The sequence below is a fragment of the Cibotium barometz genome, chromosome 21 (assembly GCF_041138505.1).
Source record: "Cibotium barometz isolate CiBa-2024 chromosome 21, ASM4113850v1, whole genome shotgun sequence".
NCBI lineage: Eukaryota > Viridiplantae > Streptophyta > Polypodiopsida > Cyatheales > Cibotiaceae > Cibotium > Cibotium barometz.
In genome coordinates, this window is record NC_141066.1 from 32,165,361 (window position 1) to 32,187,525 (window position 22,165).

Consider the following 22,165-nt stretch of genomic DNA (forward strand, 5'->3'; position numbering starts at 1 on the left):
CAAGTACTAAGAACAAGGGATTTCCATTACACATGCATGTGCATAAATCATGGATGCATGTAAATGCATTAGGAGTTTTGCTAGAGAATGACGTGTTTTTGTGTCCGGCATGCTTCGATGTGTGAAGGGATAGGTAGTGCCAAGGACGCCTGGCCTTGCATACTACTTACCCCAGTGGAATGCCCCTGACTACTTATAAATCTTTCGCATTTTATAGGGTTTTAGACGTGTGAATTTTGAAAAGAGCCCCAAAAAAGGGGCATTTTTATAGTGACCCATTTATAAGCTTTTGAGTTCACGCTCATTTAAATGTGGATGGACACTATTAATAATATTGGGCACTCCTATTAAGGTTGGGCATCTAATGTATTCTATTTGGCATTAAAGACTTGTGGAAAGGAGGAAACGTATAGAAGTTGCCAGATGTACTCCCGATAGAGAAAACTTCCATTTTTATGTGGCTTTCTAAAAATTCAATAACCTTGTATGCATAAAAGGTGGTTAACCAGGTCTACGTTGGGGAGGATCAATCACACATACAGAAAGCCTCCAGGCGACAACTACCGTACCCACTGCACAGCCAACAGTATTGTACGTGCTACTCCTATCTGTATCGTACATGCTGCACGTGCTAAACCCGCTGGCCATTGACATGCAGTACCCATAGTCACATGGGATGGGGAACGGGGAATAGGAAACGGCAAAAGGCAGGGAACGGGGACGGGGGGGCGGGACAGCATATGGAATATGCAATTTATTGACTACAAAGCACACTAAATAAAACAACATTTATGTTTTTACACTTTGAACTTTCAAGGCATCACTTTAAATGTACAATACATGGCGCAGACACCGAACAGGCGCTAATAAGTACACCGACAAAGTTCAAACCGATATATAAGCATGGAATGATGATCACTATCAAATAACAAAAGACTAGTGTCTACAATGCACAAAGTGCTAAGTCAAGACTCAAAAGTAAAAACAATGAAACATAGCTAAATGATAAATCATAGAGCCTGCAATGCTCAATCGGAGGGTGGAGCATGAGAAGTACTGGCGTGATGATCATGGCTGCCTACATGACCAATCTGAAAGGTAGTGGCACCGTCCTCTGGGCTCTGTTGTGTCTCCACCTGCTCATTTCCTCCCTCCTGCTCCATCTCCCATTGAGTAAAGGGATCTGCCTTTGCAGTCGCACCCTTGCAAAGCATTCGCAAGTTTGCGCTTACAACAAAGACAAGATCATTGGCCTTTTCTATACCGAGGCGGTTCCTCTTCTTTGATGCAATATGGTTGTAAGAACTCCAAAGCTGCTCCAAACAAGAGGAGCTTACAGCTTGGCTGAGAATGCGGATAGCCAAGTGTTGCAGCTCAGGCCCATCTGAACCTTCAACCTATCCTCCTGTGCACCCGCACAACCAAAAGCACCACGAAAGGACTTGTATGCAGCAAGCTGGTCTCCGATTTTGCGCCTAATGCCTCCATGTGGCACTAGACGAACCAAGATGCGCCTCCAACCATCATTGACCTCTCTATCACTCTCATGTCCATTACCGTCCACCATATATGCCATAGTGATTGAGTACTTTAGATACGGTGCGGTATGGTACGTGTACGGTACGAGTACGTAAAGTACGCATTAAGATAAGTACGTTAAGTACGTTCACGTTTTTTACGATATATATATGTATGTAGTATGTATGTATGTATGTATGTAAAATAAGAAATATCTAGCATCCATACAAAATTAGCATGAAAGACAATGGTAATACTGAAATGACAACTAATCTATTAACTACTGAGCAAAGACCACTGACTAAAAAACGAGCCAAATAAGTGTTGTACATTGAACATCATACTTGGTTCGAAGACCTTATCTGTACGAGGTACGGTACGTATGGAGTGGTACGGAGGGTACGCATCGGATGAGTACGGGTATGGAATGCAACTATGATATATGCAGCTGCATGCAAGGGAGATGCATAGGAGTTCCACCTCGTCACACCACATAAGGAACGAATCTCCTCGTATCTGTCCTCATCGGGCTCTAACTCTTGCAACTTCTCTATCATTCTATCCATCGCCTCATACACCTTCCCGATGCATGGCTACACAGCATCCACAAGCCTCAACAAGTGGACAATAGGCCTCACCATAGCATCAATGCGTTTCACATCCTCCCACAAGGAAGTGCTCTCTACATGCTCCCTGCATAATAAGCCTATGGCTGTCGAAGCCAATGTAGAAGTGGTGAACTCGTCGCTGATGAAGAGCTGCCTCCATGCACCACTGCACTCCCTCAAGCGAGCCAGCATCAAGAAGTTAAGGGCAAATCGGGTGTCTGAGTATTTGAGAAGTGAGAGCGTTCATTTCTTGGAGAACTTGTGGCGGAGGAACTGGTGGTTCAAGACAAATGTTACCATTTGATTGGCCTCCTGAATGATAAGCTCAATCCATGACATCTTTCCAATATCCTTTAAAAGATTGTTCAAACAATGTGTCATACAATATGACACAGTCATGTGTGGATACATGCCCTCAATAATAGCTCTAGCTGCCCTATTTGCAGCCTCACCATCTGCAACAAAACCCACCACACATTCCGGGCCCATGAGCTCAATGCCACTTGCCCATTCTGCTGCAAGCACGTCTACACTCTTACCTGTCCCTGAGGCATCATGTGAAGCATGGTGGTTGTCACGGTACGAAAATACGATACCGTACGGGAATTTTTGGTACGATATGAAATTTTCGGATACCGTACGATAAAATACGGTTTTTATTTTTTACACTTACAACCTATGGAGCTTCAAGCTTGAATGTGAGGGGAGGTTGGGAGGGGAGGAGTCTACAGTGCTTGAGGAACCAGAACATGGATACGTGTCTCTCCCGGTTGGATCTCCCGATTGTCTCCAAAAAAGAGCATGGATGGGTAATGCAATACCAAAGGTCTCCTAGTGTAGCGTTTATGACTAAGGGACCGTCCTTGCACAAATACGAGGAGTGCATCTAGGGTGATAAGTTTAGGGACTCCTCTCTAGATCAAAATGGCCATGTCCAAATCTTCTCCCTTGTACATAACTTGAGAATCTAATTGTCTAGCCTACCTATACCAGGGATCCCCAAGTGATGTAGCAAGATTCTATCATCCTACCAATCAAGTGTACACTACCAATCTACCTCACCAGATTTTTTAGGTCTCTCAACAACCCCATATGGAATACTGAGTGGACACGAAAGTTGCAAAGTATTGCGAGCATTTGGGATCTTCGTAATGCAGGGTTTCTATTTTTTTTTAGCATTCGGAAAAAAAAATTTAAGGGAAAAAAAATTTGGGGAAAAAAAACGTACCGTACGATATCGTACGGTACCGTGCCGTACGAACCATACGGTACGAACCCATTCGTACCGGTACGAGAAACAACTATGATGTGAAGCAATAAAGTACATCTCGCCACGGGAATATGCAACGAGACCATGGATGGACCGCTTTCGTGTGTCACTGGGGATGTAGTTTGGACCGTACTCCCCAATCCTTTGCACCATAGCCTTGAGGTACTCGGGTCTGATTACAAAAAGAAACAGGGTAACTTTCAAGAATGAAACTTAGAAAAATCATCTCAAGAGGGAAGTGTCAAGGCTTACGTAGCAGTATGGAAAGCACTATGGTCATGGAAGAAGAAACGAGCCACAGTTGTATCAACCTCTTCCTTCTTCTTAGGATCCCAACATCCCTCAAGTGTACTCTGTCGCCACGCGGGTGTGGGCATCGCAAAGAAACCTACACCATGTGGCCGTGGTGTAGATGTGGTAAATGCACCCCCTAACCCTGAAAGAGACCCCTCGGGTGGTGTCACAGATGCTGCAAGATCCATAGCCACACGTGCCGGCCTTGGAGCCCTCAAAGCCTCATGCCCGGCAATGCGCTCAAGAAGCTCCGTTCTCTGCTCCGATGTGATTCCCGTGCAAAATCAAACCTCGTGCCCGGACTCATGCATAAGGTGGGCTCTCACTTTGTCTGACCCACTCGTCCGCCTATAGGGGCAAAGCTTGCAAGACCACGGGCGTTAACCTCCTCCACTTTCAGGAAGGTTGGCATTAACCTCTTCCCACCATGACCAACTGTTGGTTCTTCTAGCACCACCACAACGTGCAGAGCCGAAGGTTGCTTGTCCAGAAGATGCCATGAGAGAGGGTGAAAGTTGAGAGAGAGAGAGAGAAAGAAAGAAAGAAAGAAAGAAAGATTTTATTAACGTCTTCCAAAAGACCGAACTCGGCCTATGAGACAAATCGGAGTACATGTATGGGGTATCCTCTGTCATCCCAACAAAATGAAAAAGTACTGAATAAAAAAGCTGAATCTGGGTGTGTAGGGGATGGAGCTCTATTACTAGGAGAATGCAAAGCTATATGCATGGAGTATACAATCATGATATGCAACCTAGCTAGCTCCATCCTGTACCATACTGGGGGTATAAAATGGTATACATCAGTGAAGGGGGTGTCCACAGCTCTCTGAAGAACATGCCTGGGTGTGCTCTGAAGCGAGCCAGTCGCTCCTCACCCTCTCTATGAAACTGAGCTCTGATCTCTGTCATCTCTCTCTGGTATAGGCGTGGTGTCCGAAAGCCAGGTGTCCTCTGTCTCCTGCGGGCTCTAAGTGTCTCTGCTCTCTGGAGAGTAATTCCCTGCCGTGTAGGGGCTGGGAGGGGTATGGATCTCTGAAAAAATGTAGTAATCTGTGTCTGTCGCCCCCCCTCTCGAGCTGTCTGAGCCTGTAATAATGTCTCTCTGTGGCGCTGTATGTCTAGAATGTATCTCCCCAGTATGCGCTGGTCTGCTGCCTCAAAGATCTGGCGTAGGGAATGTGGCTCTCTGAATAAAATGGGATATCTCTCTCTCATGGCTGTATATGCTCTGCATCTGCATACATAATGCTCCTCACTCTCCACCTCCTCTCTGCACAATCTGCATACCCTCTCCTCTCGGGGGATCCGTGCTGCTCTGCCAGTCTCAATCTCCAATCGGTGTGATGAAACTCTGAGCTGACCAATAGCCACTCGGGAGCCGTGTGGTAAAAAGCCCTCCATGTATCTAGGCCTCTCTATAAATCCATCATCAGTGATACTCATGAAGTGATCTCTGTAGTATAGCATCTTCGGTGGAAGAGGCTGTGTAGGCGATATCCATGTCTCTCGTGTATAGAGCTGCCATAGATCCTGTCTCAATACTCTGTTCCTCTCACTATGAGAGAGACGGATATGTGGTGCATCCCTGTCATACTGGAATGGTGGTAGATGATCCATGTCTAGGCCATGCTGTGAGAACCAATGTGTGACCTGTGCATACCATGATCCTCTGTCTCCTGCCTCAGCCAACTGTCTAGATGCCTAAAAAGCTCTATATGATAATCTGTCCTGTGGCATCTCTCTGAATCTGTCTAGCAGGCATATAGTCTGAAATATGGCCTCTACCATCATAGGAGGCGCAGCAAACTCTGCTCGGATAATGTCATGAGGTACTGACGGTTTGCTGCGTATCATGCGTGCCATCATGAGGGCCTGTGGTCTCTCTATCTGTGTCCACCAATGTGTAGCAAGGCCTGGCGCCCATACTGCTGCTCCATACATCAATGCCGGTGTGACTAATGTGTCAAATAGCCACCCCTTCGTCCGGGGCTCCTGAAAATGCGCCTGGTGGCACTGTCTCTCTAGCATAGCCAATGCTGCATATCCCCGTGTCAATCTAGCTCTGGCTGCTGAACCCATGGTAAAGCGTGTGGCTGCTGCAGAGAAGGTAACCCCTAGGTACACGTATGATGTCACCACCTCCACCTGGCATCCTGCGAGAGTGAATGTCAGCTGACTCCTGCCCTGTCTCGATGTATGAAAGACCATAACCTTGGTTTTCCCAAGGTTCACAGTAAGACCCCTCTGTGTGCAGAAATCATGGAGTGCATGTAGATGCTGCTGTAGACCACCGGGGGACTCAGACACTAATACAATATCATCAGCATAGAGCATAATATGTACTGAGGTACCTGCTAAATCAACTCCATCTCCGCCTCCCCGTGTAATGAAGTCAGCCACCTCATCAATGTATAACCCAAATAGCGTGGGGGAAAGTGGGCATCCTTGCTTCATACCAATGGTGCTAGCAATAGTCTCGGACATACCTCCTGGACATCTGACTCGCCCAAAAACCTGCTCATATAATGCATAGATGCCCCATGTCATATCTGCTGGTATGCCAAGAGACTGCAGGCGCTGAAAGAGCCTCTCTCGTGGTACTGTGTCAAATGCCTTGCGGAAATCCACAAAGCAGCAATAGAGCTTTCTCTTCCTCACTCTGGCCTGATCAATCATACATCTCAAAGTGAATACATGGTCAGTGGTAGAGAAAGCTCTCCTGAAGCCTGCCTGCCCTGATGAGCGTAAACCTGCTCGCTCAGCATATAAGCTAAGCTCCTGCTCCAGCACTGCACCATAGAGTTTGGCCAGCACGTGGCCAACCATAACCGTCCTGTAGTTGCTCGGATCGAGCATATCCCTGTTTTGTGAATCGGCACAATGGTGTGCATCGTCCACTCCGCAGGCAAACCCTCTGCTAGTGCCCTGTTAAACAGGTGTGCAAGAAAAGGAGCTAAAGAATCTACTGCATATATGAGATGCTCACCCTGCAGGCCCATATGGTCGGCAGCCCGTCCATGCTGTAGGCGGCGGATAGCTTCCTGTACCATCGAGTGGGTAAAGAAGCTAGCTGTGGTAGGTCGAGGCTCCTGTGAGAGAGAGAGAGAGAGAGAGACAGAGAGAGAAATGAAATGAAATGATATATTAACGTCTCTAAGAGGCCATAGTGGCCTACGAGACCAAAACTGAGAGTACATCTGAAGTTGGTGTCTCATCAAAGAGAACAACTAAATGAGACTGAAAAGTACAATAAACTGATTGTCCTACAATTATAAGAACAGAACTGTAAGACTCCTTGGTGGGCTCGGTACTCGAGACTGGCCCCACAGCAGCTTCAGTGGTGGCCAGAGCAGCTGGGCTACCCTCCGTCAGAGTTTTAGTGTCTGACATCTCCTCCCTTCCTAAGGTCATTCAGCTACCTAGGATAGGGGGGGGATGGATTGATCAGAGAGTGGAGTTCTCGGGGCTCCCGAACCAGTGCTTCATATGCAGGCAGGTCGGCCATCTGGCCAAGGCCTGCCCTCGCAGGAGACCTCGACCCTCACCACAGCAGCAGGCCCCTGATAGCCCGCCCACAGATGCGGCACGGCAGGCTGCCTCCGGGACACCTGCTCAGGCCACAGAGACCTCGGAGTGGCAGCCTGGACAGGGGCGCCGCCGAGGGAGACAGTGACAGCAGCACGCACAGAGACCGCTGCAGCAGCAGCCACAGTCTCAGCCTCACTGGGTTCCCGTGAGGAACAGCTTTGCTCCCCTCTAGGAGGAGACCCCTGCAGTGACTGAGGACCAGGAGATGCCAGCTCCCCCTCCTTCACCCCCCCCACCCCCACCCCCATCCCCTCCCATTGCCTCGCTTCCACCTTCGCCTCCTCCCGCCCCCGCTCCGGTCTCGGCAGCAGCTCCCTCTCCGCCCCCCTCGCCCCCCCCTCCTCCTCCCCCACCCGCCTCGCCTTCCCGGGAGGCCCTGGCAGTCCCCTGGCGCTCGCCCGCAGTCCGGAGGGCGCAGAGCACCGACCTCGCTCGAGCCCCACAGAGGAGACCTACCATGCCGATCCGGGCTTCACGGATATCATCTATCCGCAGTCGGCTGAGTCGCCTCGGTGTTAGACAGCGATCGGAGGCTTTTGGTTATGCCTTCACTCGGCTTTTTGGAGCAGAGCGCCCCCATGAGCCAGCTCCCATCCGAGTTCATGTAGTGATACCTCCGGCCCGTGGGGAGGAGGCACTTGATTCAGCAGTGGCCTTCTCGTTCCCTCTCTGTGGCCCTTGCGCTCGGGAGTGGACTCTAGAGCTCGCTATTAGCACTTTGAAGACTCAGGCAGTTGAGTTTTCTCATCATGTGAGCGACCTGGAGGTGACAGATGTGATAGGCCGGCTCTGGGAGTTGGCTCATTTTTTCTTGGATCCCGGGAGTGTGGATGCCTCAGGGATTCGTCATTTGGTCGTGCGTATAGTGGCAGACTTAGCACGCGACCCTGGATATGTATGTATACACGAGGTTGCTCTGGCAGAGCGGGAGGCAGTAGCCATGGGCCACAGCCACTGGCGCCTGATCCGGAATTCTTGACCGGGTGGGCAGATTCGCAGCCGCTCGGATGGGGACTACTCTCCATCCAAGCCGCTTGCGAAGGCCCGCCGCACGGCTGAGACAGCATCTACCTCAGCAGGTCATCCATGAGGATCATCTCATGGAATGTACAGGGCCTGGGCGGAGCACATTTTATACGCTATCGAGGTTGCTTGAGGCAGGAGCTTCAGAGATGCCTGGTTGGTGGCAGCATTGATATTTTGATGATGCAGGAGCACCACTTGGGTGAAAGCAGGATCCGGAGATATGGTTCGGTGATGCCTGGTAGATGGGATACCTTTTGGTCCGCAGGGTTTGGTCCTTTGGGTGGACAGGGAGGAGTTTGCATGGTCATTGCAGATGTATGGCGGCAGGCCATTGTGGATCGAGGGATCATTGTGCCTGGTAGAGCACAGTATGTCATTCTGAGGATGCATGATGAGCTATTGGGCGTGCTCAACGTCTATGCGCCTAATCATGCTAGTGCCAGAGCAGAGTTCTGGACCCAGGTTACGGATGCATTGCCAGAGGCCGCACATTGGTGTGTCGGGGGAGACTTCAACATGCTTGAGGACCCGGCCGATAGGGTGGGAGGCAGTCATGTTACAGTGCACGGCACGGAGCTTGCAGCTTGGGACCGGTTTTGCATGACATTGAGGATCACTGATGCATGGCAGCATGGGGCCTTCTCCCGTTCTCAGGACATTCTTAGTTTCTCTCGGTCGGATCGCCGATAGGGAGGGACTAATCTATCACGGATTGATCGCTTTTATTTGGGCGACTGGTTAGGGGAGCGAGGGGGCTCCGTCGGCATTCTCGCTGGCTCCTCATTTTCAGATCATGCGCCAGTTATCCTGACATGGGAGGAGAGGACACGGGAGCCCAGCTTGCAGTTGAGGATCCCAGAGAGGGTACTTACAGATCCCAGTCTCGCTGAGGACATTGAGAGGATTTGGCAGGATAGTCAGTGCTCTGACTAGGATGCAGCAGGCCAGTGTGCCCAGGGACTCATCGAGCTTAGCTCTTTTCTGCACGCTGCAGCTTTGACACGGCTGGGAGAGATTCGCGAGAGGGAGCATCGGCTGAGACGCAGCCTTGCCTCGTTACAGCGCCTCCAGGAGCAGCACAGCCGGCATGTGAGTGGTTGGCGTCCCAGCTGAGCCAGGCACGCCAGGAGGTTAGAGAGGCAGAGGAGCAGAGACATGAGTTTTACTATCGTCGTCAGGCCTTGCCTCGTTGGACGCAGCTTGGTGATAGAGTGACTGGTGAGTTTTTTGAGATCACTGGACCCCGCCATGCTCGGGCAGGAGTCCGTCAGCTTGGTAGACCGGATGGTTCGGTAGCTACTGAGCCCGGGGAGATCAGAGCCATTGCCACTGCATTTTATAGAGACCTGCTTTCAGCGGAGCCAGCCACTGACAACAGAGATGCTTGCAGACAGACTGTGTGGGCCCATGTGCAGAGGAGGGTCACAGATCGTATGCGTTCAGTTCTTGGTGCGCCTCTTTCAGAGATTGAGCTTGCCGAGGCCTTGAGGGTCCTGCCGTGACATAGTTGCCCAGGGGAGGACGGACTGACGCCGGCCTTTTTTATGCGCTATTGGGACCTTTTGGGGCCAGGCCTCCGCAGGGGCTTTCAGCATGTTTTGGACACTGGGGTGATGCCGCAGAGCTTTTCAGAGGGCTTGATTTATCTTATCCCCAAGGGGGAGGGAGTATCAGATGATATTCGGCATTGGAGGCCTATTACGATCCTCAATACTGTCTACAAGGTCTTAGCAAAGGCCTTGAGTTTGAGGATCCAGCCCTTCCTGGGGGAGTTGATTCATGCTACTCAGACAGGATTTGTCAAGGAGCGCAGTATCCTTGACAACATCTTTACTTTCTGGGAGGCGACGGCCAGAGCTAGATTTCTTGGCGAGGACTTGGTCGTGATGCTTCTCGATTTTGAGAAGGCATACGATAGAGTTGATTGGGGTTTCTTAGAGGGCACTATGCTTCGCTTGGGCTTTGAGCCAAGATGGATCAGAGGGGTGGCGGCTCTGTATTCCACAGCTCGCAGCCAAGTGTTGATTGCAGGAGGACGGGGGCCGAGTTTTGAGCTGACCAGATCAGTCCGTTAGGGGTGCCCCCTCGCCCCCTTTCTTTTTCTCTTCTTTGCGGAGGCTATGAGCATGTATTTGACGGCAGAGGAGGTTGGTTTGATGAGAGAACTTCAGCTCCCAATCCGGGGGGAGGACTTGCTTCATGCTGAGTTTGCAAACGACACGGGCTTATTTTTGCATGGCCAAGAGGCCAATCTTCTTCGGGCAGAGCAGTCGCTCCAGGTTTTTAGTGCAGCTTCGGGAGCATTGATCAATTGGCGCAAGACAGTGGCCTTTTGGATCAGTAGTGCTCCCACTCCGGCATGGAGCCCGGACCCCGGTTTTAGATGGATTCCTCCAGGCACAGCAATGCGGTATTTGGGATGCCAGATTGGCCTAGATTTGTCACCTGAGCAGCAGATTGCCCCGCTTCTTCTGAGCATTCGGAAGAAGCTTTTGTATTGGAGTACAGCTCGACTATCCTTGGCTGGGAGGGTGGTGGTGGCAAATCAGGTGTTGTCTCAGCGACCATGTGGTACATTACGTCTTGCTGGATCTTCTCGAGCTCTTGCATCAGCCAGGTACAGAGGCTGATCAGGAACTTTCTGTGGTCTGGGCGGGACGGTCAGCCAGCTCGGGCAAAGGTTGCATGGGCAGTTATTACACTTCCGTTGGCTCAGGGAGGCTTGGGCATTATAGATCCAGTCGATCAGAGCAGAGCCTTATTGGGGAAGCTTATTGTTCGGGGGTTGCTTCCAGGCGCTGAGCCCTGGAAAGAGCTCCTCTTGCAGCGGCTGCAGGCTCGGGCGCCCCCAGCAGGGGGCACTTGGGCACCAGAGATTCGCTGGATCTTCATAGAGATGAGGAGGACAGGCCTCAGTAGAGGATGGGAGGACAAATTTGCTTTGAGTATCCTGAGAGCTTGGGAGCTGTTGAGACCGGGGCTCTCTCAGCGACCTCCTTCTTGTGTTGAGGAGCGGGCTAGACAGCCGCTCATCTGGAGCCCAGCGGTTCGCACAAAGCAGGGTCATATGCTGGGTTCTCGGCCTCGTTTAGCCTGGGGGCCTCTAGCGGCAGGCCCAGCTCGTAGTTTTGGAGACTGGCAGGCCTTCTGCAGCCTCCCAGGTGGAGATCCAGGTGGAGAGGCTGAGTCACTTCAGAGGGGGGTTGATTATGAGCGATGATATTCAGGAGGCACTCACAGAGGAGTGGTTCACGCCTCTCGAGCCAGTGACCCCACGGTGGATGGGAGCCTTTACACAGTTGGAGATCCTGATTGCTGTCAGAGCTTGCACTGAGGATGGCAGTTGCCTTTACTATGAGATTCAGGATGAGGGCAGACTCCAGCGAGTGGAGGTGGAGTCGCCTTTGGTTGCAGAGTGCACCTTTCAGAGGATTAGGGTAGTGACCACCGCTTCTCGGAAGTGGCATATAGACCCCGATCCTGCTGATGTGCTCCCGGATTGGCGCATATGGGCATATGCAGCGCGTCCCTTGGCCCGGCTACAGTGGGACCCTGGGGAGTACGAGTGGCACGATCCTTATGCATCCCTTGAGGCCACAGAGATTACCTTTTTCCAGTATACTGTTCGACTGGGGCGGCATATTTTGTCGACGAGGAGGACGGTCTCTCCAGCAGCAACGGGGCATTGGCGGCTACAGGGACTCTCACAGGAGTTCCTGGAGGATTTTTGGGCTCGGCTCTGGGCTAGTCGACAGGCCCACAGGATCTCGACTTTTCAGTGGCTAGTCGCCCACACAGGGGCTCAGCAGTTGGCACTTGGCTTGTTTACAGCGGTCTTCCAGCGGCCTGCGTTCGATGCGGCCACCCTATGGAGACAGAGACACTGCCTTTGGGATTGCCCTCAGGCGCAGCAGATTTGGCTGCGGATGCTGCGTATTCTGGCTCCCCTCTCTCCAGAGGGTATGTTTACGTGGGGTGCCGCTGCTTGGTCGACTTCGTCAGGGCCTGCTATGGGCTATGAGATGGAGCAGGGCAGTCAGGCCATCAAATTTATTAGGGGCCAGCCTCGCCTGGTTCCGGCACCAGATTTCTCGTCCGCCAGCTGGACACACGAGCGGGATTTACGATGGGAGCTCCTCAGCAGCCTCACCATCTGGTTCACCTGGAGGGCCCGGTGCTTTACGGCCTTTGAGGGGAGATTGGAGCCACCAGCAGAGACTATACGGGGGATTTGGCAGGAGTTGATCCACACCCTGCGAGGACAGTACGACCGCATCCGGGGAGACTCGGCGGATGAGGCGATCTTGCGGCGCCAGGCTTTTCACACCACTTGGCGTTGTGGCCCCTTCTACACCTTACACACGGGATCCCCCCGTTGGCACTACAGGCCACCTGTTTGGCTCTCCCCCCCCCCCCCCCCCCCCCCCCCCATTGTATGATTTAGCCTCTCAGTCCTTTGTACTGATGCTTGTATTTTGCAGCACCTAGGGAGAGTCTCCCGAGCTGCCATGCTGTATTCACTGCTCTATTTCTCTTATGAGCAGGAGAGATCTTTTGTAGCCCTACGGGCGTTTTTATTATATAACTAATGAAAGGATCTTTTCTCGGAAAAAAAAAATTGTAAGACTCCGAGATGATACTGAGTAGAAAATACTAGAAAATACTGAAAAATGTATATCATGTAGATCCATGTATGCTGATCAGTTGAAGTGTTCCCCTCTCCTTAGATCAAGTATCTCCGCCATGGGGCTGTCTAGAATGGAGAGGTCGTAGAAGCGAGGTAGGCGCCTCCGATGCCGAGCAATAATGGCTCTGATTTGGCGATGGTGAGGATGCCGTGGTCCGGATCCTAGTGGGCATGGCCGACAGGCACGACATAAGATAACTGCTCTATCAGTGGTGACTCCCTGGGAGCGTGCTCGGTGCCCTGATGGCCCAATGGAGGAGGTATCAGGAGGTGTGTGGGCTGGGTTGCTGGTGCTGGTGAAATGTGTCAGGGTCCTCTGTCTAGGTACATCATGGCTCGGCCTCCTGTCTACCAAGAGGGTCTCTCTGTGTCTCCTGAGCTCAAGTAGAAACAATCCCAGGCATCTCTGATCCTCAAACTCCATGACCCTGCGTTACGGCCCAAAACCCTCTCGGAAGAGGCAGTGATATTTCCCTCGGATCTCATAATAGACTGTACATCGGCACATGTAGTGTTCCTGGTAGCATAACTGACAAATGCGGTCATCCACGATCTTCGCCCTATCTCAATCCGCAGCTGGTGTGACGAGGTTCGGATCTGTCCAATGGCACAACGTATCCCATGTGATAGGTGTACATCCGTTTAGCTGGGCGGGTGATAAAATCATCCGGTGAGAGGTGTAGAAAATGGCTCTTGTAATGAGCCATTTTTGTGCCCAATGGCTCAAGGGGGCTAGTCCATGTCCTCTCTGTGTCCACTCTGATGATATCCATCCTGATCACGTGGTTTTGCTCTGAGCGGGTGAGATCCAAAATGGACAATCCGGACTCTACTGAAAGGGTGGTAGTGCCTCTATCCGCAAACCATGTAGGTCAAACCATGATCTCATTTGAGCGTACCAACAATGAGTGTCTCCATCCTCAGCCAGCTGTATGGAGGATGAGGTCAATGCCAATCGGGAGTACCTCTGCTGAGGGAGCTCCCATAGCCGCTCTAAAAAGGTGACTGCCTTGAATAGGGCCTCGGTTACTACTGGTGGGGCACCCAGCTCAGCCCGAGCAATCTCATGTGGTACTGATGATTTGCTCTGAATCATGCGGGCAATCATCATAATCAGTGGTCTCTCCATTTGCCTCCATCCCTCATCTGTCCCCCTCTGAGATTTGTGATGTATATTGGGTCCCCAAATTGGAGCTCCGTACAGGAGGGTCGGTGTGACAAGCGTATCAAATAGCCACAATTTGGTGCGTGGCTCCTGAAACTGTATGTGTGCACACTGCCTCTCAAGTGCCCCCAAGGCTGCATGCCCTCAAGCTAATCTAGCTGCTGCTGCCTCCTTCAGGGAGAAACGCGGTCCTGTGGTGAAAGTAACTCCCAAGTAGACATATGACCTGACGTACTCTACTGGCTCCCCTCGGAAAGTGAACTGAGGCTCTGATCTCGTCACCCATGCCTGTGTGGTGTTAAACACCATGACCTTGGTTTTCCCAAGGTTCACTGTCAGATCTCTATCTGCACAGAAAGCCTGTAATGCATCCAAGTGTCTCTGTAATCCCTCCAGAGAGTCTGAGATTAGAACAATATCATCAGCATATAACAAGATGGGTATCAACACCCCTGCCAGGCATGCCCCTGGGCCTCCCAATCTGTCTACATAATCACAGACCGCATCAATGTACAATCCAAAGAGGGTGGGCGATAGCGGGCATCCCTGCTTCGCCCCTATCGTGCTGGCCACCCTATCAGATAGTCAGCCTGGAGCTCGGACTCTGCCTGTCACAGACTCATACAAAGCATATATCCCCCACTACATATCCTTGGGTACCTCAATGTCATGCACTATGTGCATAAGCCTAGAGAGAGAAAGAAAGAAAGAAAGCTGTATTAACGTCTACTAGAGGCCGAACTCGACCTATGAGACAAATCAATGTACAAATGTCAATGTCTTCTGGATGTGCATTAAAAAAAAGGACAAAATGAACATGAAATAAAGTATGAAAGTACTGAGCTAGTGGGGGGGTGTGATGGATGGAGCACTACTGCTAGAGGCTCAGTATGCAACCTATATGCGTAGGGTATACAAGAATGCAATGCGCAGGATCCCTGATGTGCGGTTATCGCCTTGGAAAGCTGACTCGCACTTGAAGCCAAGCACTTATGATAAACCCCTCGTCTCTGTATAGAAAACGGATCCCTTGTGAGAGTCTCTCTCAAACCTCCTGGATCTGACTACAAGCCGCCATTACTGCGGACCTCAAGTGGTTGGTCTCATAGGCTTGTGCCGCTATTTGGGGCGACGCTTAGTGAGAATGATCCGACCATGTCTTGACAACACCCACTTGCCTGCCTTGTGGGCCTCATGAACTGTCACCATTGCTTCCAGCAGGTGTGCCACCTGAGCCCGAGGGAGAGAGAGAGAGGGTTGTGTGTGTGTAATGTATGAAACGGGCGTTTCCTAGCCAAAAATGCAGAAACGCCATTTCTTGTGTTACAGATCTATCTAGCTCCAACCAGTACCATAATGGGGATGTAATATGTGATACATAGGCGATGGCGAGGCAAAAATACCTCAGAGCATGATCTCCGGGTGTGAGTGTAAGTGAGCTAGCCGCTCCTGGATATGGTGCTGATGTCAAGCCCGTATCTCTGTGATCTCCCTCTGATGTAGTCTAGGAGTCTGGTAGCCTGGTGCTCTCGGTCTCCGTCTGGCTTGGAGGTCCGCAGCGCGCTGAAGTGTAACCCCCTCCTATGTCAGGGTAGGCACTGGGATAGATCTCTGGAAGAAATCAGTGATCTGGAGCTGTCGCCCAACTCTCCCTGTGGTATGAGTCCGTATCAGTGTCTCTCTGTGGCGCTGTGTCTCTAACAAGAACTGGTCAAATCTCTGCTGGTCTGCGGACTCCATGATTTGGCGGAGTGAGGGATGTCCACTGAAGATGGTGGTGTATCTCTCTCTAATGACACTATATGCTCTACATCTGCATACATATCTCACTCTCAACCTCCTCTTGGCATAGTCTGCATATTCTCTCTGCTCTGGGGATCCGTGCTGCCCTACCTGCCTCAATCTCAAGCTGGTGTGATGACACTCTGAGCTGGCCAATCGCCACTCGGGCACTGTGAGGCATGTACACATCCATGTATCCAGGTCTCTGTATGAATCCATCCGCTGAGATACGCATAAATTGATCTCTGTAGTATAGCATCTTCGGCGGTAGAGGCTGACTGGGTGCAATCCAAGTCTCTTGAGTGTATCACTGCCATAAATCCTGCCAAAGGACTCTGTTCCTCTCACTGTGAGAGAGCTGGATGTGTGGTGCATGTATATCATACTGGAAAGGTGGCATGTGATCTATGTCGAAACCATGCTAAGTGAGCCACTGCATCATCTGTTAATACCATGATCTCCTATCTCCACTCTCTGCGAGTTGCCTGGACGCCTCAAAAGCTCTATGTGAGATCTGATGGCATATATCTGATCCTCTATATGAAGCAAATCGTCTGGAAAAGGGCCTCTACAAGCATAGGAGGTGCAGCAAACTCCGTCCGGACAATGTCATGTGGGACGGAGTCCCAGGTGCCCATACTATTGCAGCATACATCAAAGCAGGGGTGACTAGTGTGTCAAACAACCACCCCTTCGTGCAGGGCTCCTGGAAGTGTGCCTGGTGACACTGTCTCTCTAGCATGACCAGAGCTGCATACCCTCGTGTGAGTCTATCCCTAGCTGCTTGTGCCATAGTAAATCTTCCTAGCGGAGTCGTAAATGTAATCCCCAGGTACACATATGAGTCTACCACCTCTACCTGTCCTCCTCCCAGTGTGAAGATGGCCTGTCCTCGAACCGGCCCCGAGGTGTGGAAAATCATGGCCTTGGTTTTCCCAAGGTTCACTATAAGCCCCCTCTGTGTGCAGAAGTCATCGAGTGCATGGAGATGGTGCTGTAGTCCCATCCACGACTCAGAGACCAGAATAATATCATCTGCATATAGCATAATGTGGACTGTGGTACCAGAGGTGTCTACCCCGTCCCCACCACCGTGACCAATGAAGTCAGCCACCTCATCGATGTATAGCCCAAATAGTGTAGGAGAGAGTGGGCATCCTTGCTTCAAACCTATGGTGCTGAAAAATAACATCAGATAGCCCCCCGGGGCATTGTATGCGCCCAAGGACCTGCTCATATGAGATCCCCAATGACTGTAGGAGCTGGAAGAGTCTATCTCGTGGCACCGTGTCAAATGCTTTGCGGAAATCCACAAAGCAGCAGTATAATCTCTTCTCCCGCGCCCTAGCCTAGTCAATCAGACATCTCAGAGTGAATATATGGTCAATAGTGGAGAAAGCTCGTCGGAATCCAGCCTGCCCTGGTGCTCGCAGTCCCTCCTTGCATATGTGTGCCATGTGTGTGGATCCTCAATCGGGGTACGAGGGAGAGGTTCTCTCATCCTGCGCCATGCAGTGGCTACATCTCTGCTCATGTGTAGGTGGTATATATCCCAGTACTGTGCCTCCTCATATGCACGCCTCTTACACCGTGTGAGGGTCCTCATCTGTCGGCTCACGTGTCTCTGTGTAATGGTCCCTAGTGCTCTCTAGGCACGGAGGTGTCTATATAGCTCTTTGCACTCATCATCATACCACTGATTCTGGGGTATGCTCCCAGATTTATCTGTGTGTGCAATGTGTGTATGATGGGGGAAGCTGCGGGTGGCGGCCGTATATAGTAGAGATGACATCTGGGTGGTGAGTGTGTCTAGAGGTGACACGGGATCCATCTGGAATAGCCCATCATATACATGATGCTCATATATGTCTGCCAAGTCATGGGTGAAGGAAAAAGTTGTATGCGATGCCAGTGTGGGCTGTGTGGGTGCTGGTGTGGCGCTCACCAATGACAATAAGAGGTACGTGTGATCCACACCAATGGGACAAGGGGGGATGGTGAAAGATGTCACTGCCTATGTGGTCTCCATAGACCGCATAATGTAGTCCACTGTGCTACCCCCCCGTGATCGTGGGGAAAGCATGTCATTGCTCGTGAATCCTGCCACTGTCTCATCCCATTATAAATAACGAGATGGTGTCGTGCTCCCAGCTCAAGTAAGTGATGACCATATCTGGTGTTAGCCGGCCCCATGTCCTCTGACACCCTGCAAGCTCCCGTGTCCTCCACCTCTAGTGTGTACATCACCTCGGGGTGCTCGAAATCATAAATGTCGCACTATCGGCTCTTGAGTGTATCGCTGCCATAAATCCTCCCAAAGGACTCTGTTAGAGCCCAGGTGCCCATACTGCTGCAGCATACATCAAAGCAGGGGTGACTACTGTGTCAAACAACCACCCCTTCGTGTGTGGGGCTCCTAGAAGTGTGTCTGGTGACATTGTCTCTCTAGCATGGCCAGAGCTGCATACCCTCGTGTGAGTCTATCCCTGGTTGCCTGTGCCATAGTAAATCTTCCTGGCGGAGTCGCAAATGTAATCTCCAAGAACACATATGAGTCTACCACCTCTACCTGTCCTCCTCCTAGTGTGAAGATGGCCTGTCGTTGAACCGGCCCTGAGGTTGGGAAAATCATGACCTTGGTTTTCCCAAGGTTCACTGTAAGTCCCCTCTGTGTGTAGAAGTCATCGAGTGCATGGAGATGATGCTGTAGTCCCATCCGCGACTCAAAGACCAAAATAATATCATCTGCATATAGCATAATGTGGACTGTGGTACCTGAGATGTCTACCCCGTCCCCACCACCATGAACAATGAAGTCAGCCACCTCATCAATATATAGCCCAAATAGTGTAGGAGAAAGAAAGTGGGCATCGTTGCTTCACACCTATGGTGCTAGCAATAACATCAGATAGCCCCCCGGGGCATCGTATGCGCCCGAGGACCTGCTCATATAAAGCATAGATGTCCCAAACCATCTCTGATGGGATCCCCAATGAATGGAGGCGCTGGAAGAGTCTCTCCTGTGCCACCATGTCAAATGCTTTTTGCGGAAATCCACAAAGCAGCAGTATAATCTCCTCTCCCGTGCCCTAGCCTGATCAATCAGACGTCTCAGAGTGAATATATGGTCAATAGTGGAGAAAGCTTGTCACAATCTAGCCTGCCCTGGTGCTCGCAGTCCCTCCTTCTCTGCATATGAGCTCAACTCTGCCTCGAGCACTGTGCCATAAAGTTTGGCCAATGTATGGCCAATCATGATAGTCCTGTAGTTGCTGGGGTCTAGCATGTCTCCTGCTTTGTGGAGAGGCACAATGGTGTTCATAGTCCACTCAGCTGGTAGGCCCTCCACTAGTGCCCTATTAAAGAGGTGAGCAACAAAGGGTGCCAGTGTGTCAGCTGCATAAATAAGATGCTCACTCTGTATACCTGTGTGGTCAAGCGATCTTCCATGCTACAACCAACGGATAGTTCTCTCTACCATTGAGGCGGTAAAGAAAGTAGAGGTGGTGGTAGGGCGGGGCTCCTGTGGCTGTGGTATGGGCGGTTGCTGAGGAATATGGTAGAGGCTCTTTGCATATGTGTGCCATGTGTGTGGATCCTCAATCGGGGTATAAGGGCGAGGCTCTCTCATCCTGCGCCATGCAGTGGCTGTATCTCTCCTCATGAGTAGGTGGTATATATCCCAGTACTGTGCCTCCTCATATGCACGCCTCTTACGGCGTGTGAGGGTCTGTATCTGTCGGCTCGCATGTCTATGTGTAATGGTCCCCAGTGCTCTCTGGGCACACGGAGGTGTCTGTATAGCTCTCTGCACTCATCATCATACCACCGATTCTGGGGCATGCTCCCAGATCTATCTGTGTGTGCAATGTGTGTATGATGGGGGAAGCTGTGGATGGCGGCCGTATGTAGTAGAGATGAAATCTGAGTGGTGAGTGTGTCTAGAGGTGACAAGGAATCAATCTGGAGTAGCCCGTCTCATATACATGATGCAACTTTCTCAAAGTCTAGGAGGAGCCTATGAGGTCCTTTTGCCACATCTTAGCCAAAGCTGTCACCTCCCAGAAGGTGAAGATGTTGTCCAGAATGCTCCAATCCTAAACAAAACCTGTCTGAGTGTCATGGATCAAGTCAAGGAGGAAAGGCTGAAGTCTCCGGCTGATGACCTTGGCCAAGATCTTGTAGGCGGTCCCAAGGGTGATTTGGTCCCTTTCACATGTACATAGTCCATTTGGCCCCATCCTTCTAGGGATGTGTTCGGTGCATATTTCAACATTGTCTACATATATGATGTGACTCATGCTTGTGTTTATGTTCTCTCTTATTGTCTACTCGTTACCTCTTCTAGCATGTGTGTAATTCAAAAACTTCTTATTATACTTCAACAATTGTGCACCCACCAAGGTCACAAATGAGGAGCCCAAGTCTTGAGATTTGTGAGAGTGTACAGACACATTGTAACACTTTTGGTCTCATAGACCTTTTGGTCTTTTGACAACATTAATGAAAGACCAATTGCCGAGGCCTTCCTGCATCGTTAGCCCACTTGGAGAGAAGTGTTTCTAGGCCCACTTCCAAGAGCCCTGCACCTAGTGTTGGCTTTTTGACACCATGGTGCACCCTGCAACATTGTATGGGGCCTCTTTCTAGGGATCTGATTAGGAAAGCGTGGAGGAGGATAGAGAGGCTGCAGGTCCGTGCAAGATGAGATTGTTCTAGAACAGTTTTGAGCAGCTCCCCTGGTCATAGAAGCCCTATTCCAGACTATCACCTACATCCATCGACATACACTTGACAGGGACCGTCTTCCACAGCTAGCTCTTGAGTCCTCCATAAAGTTGGAACGAGATAAGCAGAGTAGATCTTGATACTCTCAAATTTCCCGGTGGTTTGCCCAACACGGTCTTCAGATGGACTGCTTCCCCACCCCCCCCCCCCCCCCCGCCCGCCCCGCTCCCTTCCGATATATTCTTGACTCCCTATTTTTGATACCTCCTGGAGAGAGATCAATTGCCTTATTCAGCTGAATCTAACAACGCTTCATATGAACAGGACTTGCGTGTCTCCCTCAGAACTTTCTACGAAACACCACTTTTATAGACAGCATTTCCTGGGAGTTTCGGAAAATGGTTTCATTGAAAGCTTTGGATATCTCCATAGGCACACGCCACATGCCAATGATGCCATGCAGATTGCTATTGGCCAGTTGAGGGTGGACAGTGGTCTGGCAGAGCAAACGGCATCCCTCAAGACGCACCAATATGCAGGGTATGTACGACTGGGGAAGTGGAGACAGGTGCATTACCTGTACAGATGCCCACCCTACTATTGGGATCCATGGGAGATTCCACTATCTTTTCCGATGGGCAGTCAGCATCCACCCATGCTACATGGCATTATCCAAGTTCCATGCAAAAATTTACATCAAAAGTAGCTTGATATCAAATCTTACTTTGATTGAAGATGGTCAATGATCACCAAAATGCCACAGAGTCACATTGTCATGGTCTCTTTGTGAGTCTCTTCATAACATGACCATGGGTATTATGCCTAAGACTTTCTTCATGAGGATAAGAAAATCATAGGTTTTATCTTAACAAGAATTTTTATTCATGAAAAAGACCACCTCTGCATTTATTCACATTTTCATGGTCTCTTTGTGAGTCTCTTCGTAACATGACCATGGGTATTATGTCTAACACTTTCTTCATAGGTCTTATCTTAATAAGAATTTTTATTCACGAACCTCTGCATTTGTGGTTAAAGTTGCTCCACCTTCAACTGCAGCCTTTCCTATTGCAGTAGAGACAGCTCCCATTCCTCCTTCAACATATCTATGCCACCATGAAACAGTTAATTGTCTCTTAACTTCAAAATTGGTAAAATAATGTGTTCTTATGGTGTCCAGAACTAGATAATGAAAAACAAACACTTAATCAGTGAGGCCTTAAGGTCACAGACTTACGACCAAATCCCCCGTACACCATTTGTTTCGCCCATCACATGATGTAAGAGAACATATCCACTTCCCGGGGTATGTATGCTTGCCTGCATCCAGCGAGTTTATGTATGAAAAAGCTTTCAACATAAAACATACTTTAAATAGGTTGCATTGGGGAGAAAGAGAGAGAGAGAGAGAGAGAGAGAGAAAGAAAGAAAGAAAGAAAGCTGTATTAACGTCTACTAGAAGCCAAACTCGACCTATGAGACAAATCAATGTACAAC

General features: G+C 50.4%; 1 protein-coding gene across 4 annotated transcripts in view; it reads right to left on the minus strand.

Moving 5' to 3' along the window:
- Positions 1-22,165, minus strand: part of LOC147627088 (FAD/NAD(P)-binding oxidoreductase family protein) — a 202,874-nt gene that overhangs the window by 74,912 nt on the left and 105,797 nt on the right. For all 4 annotated transcript variants that reach the window (XM_086815656.1, XM_086815657.1, XM_086815655.1 and 1 more), the window contains 2 exons: positions 21,906-21,988; positions 21,687-21,774 (listed from right to left, as the gene is read on the minus strand). In XM_086815656.1, coding sequence (XP_086671782.1) covers positions 21,687-21,774; positions 21,906-21,988 — 171 coding nt within the window. The remainder of the gene's footprint in view (positions 1-21,686; positions 21,775-21,905; positions 21,989-22,165) is intronic.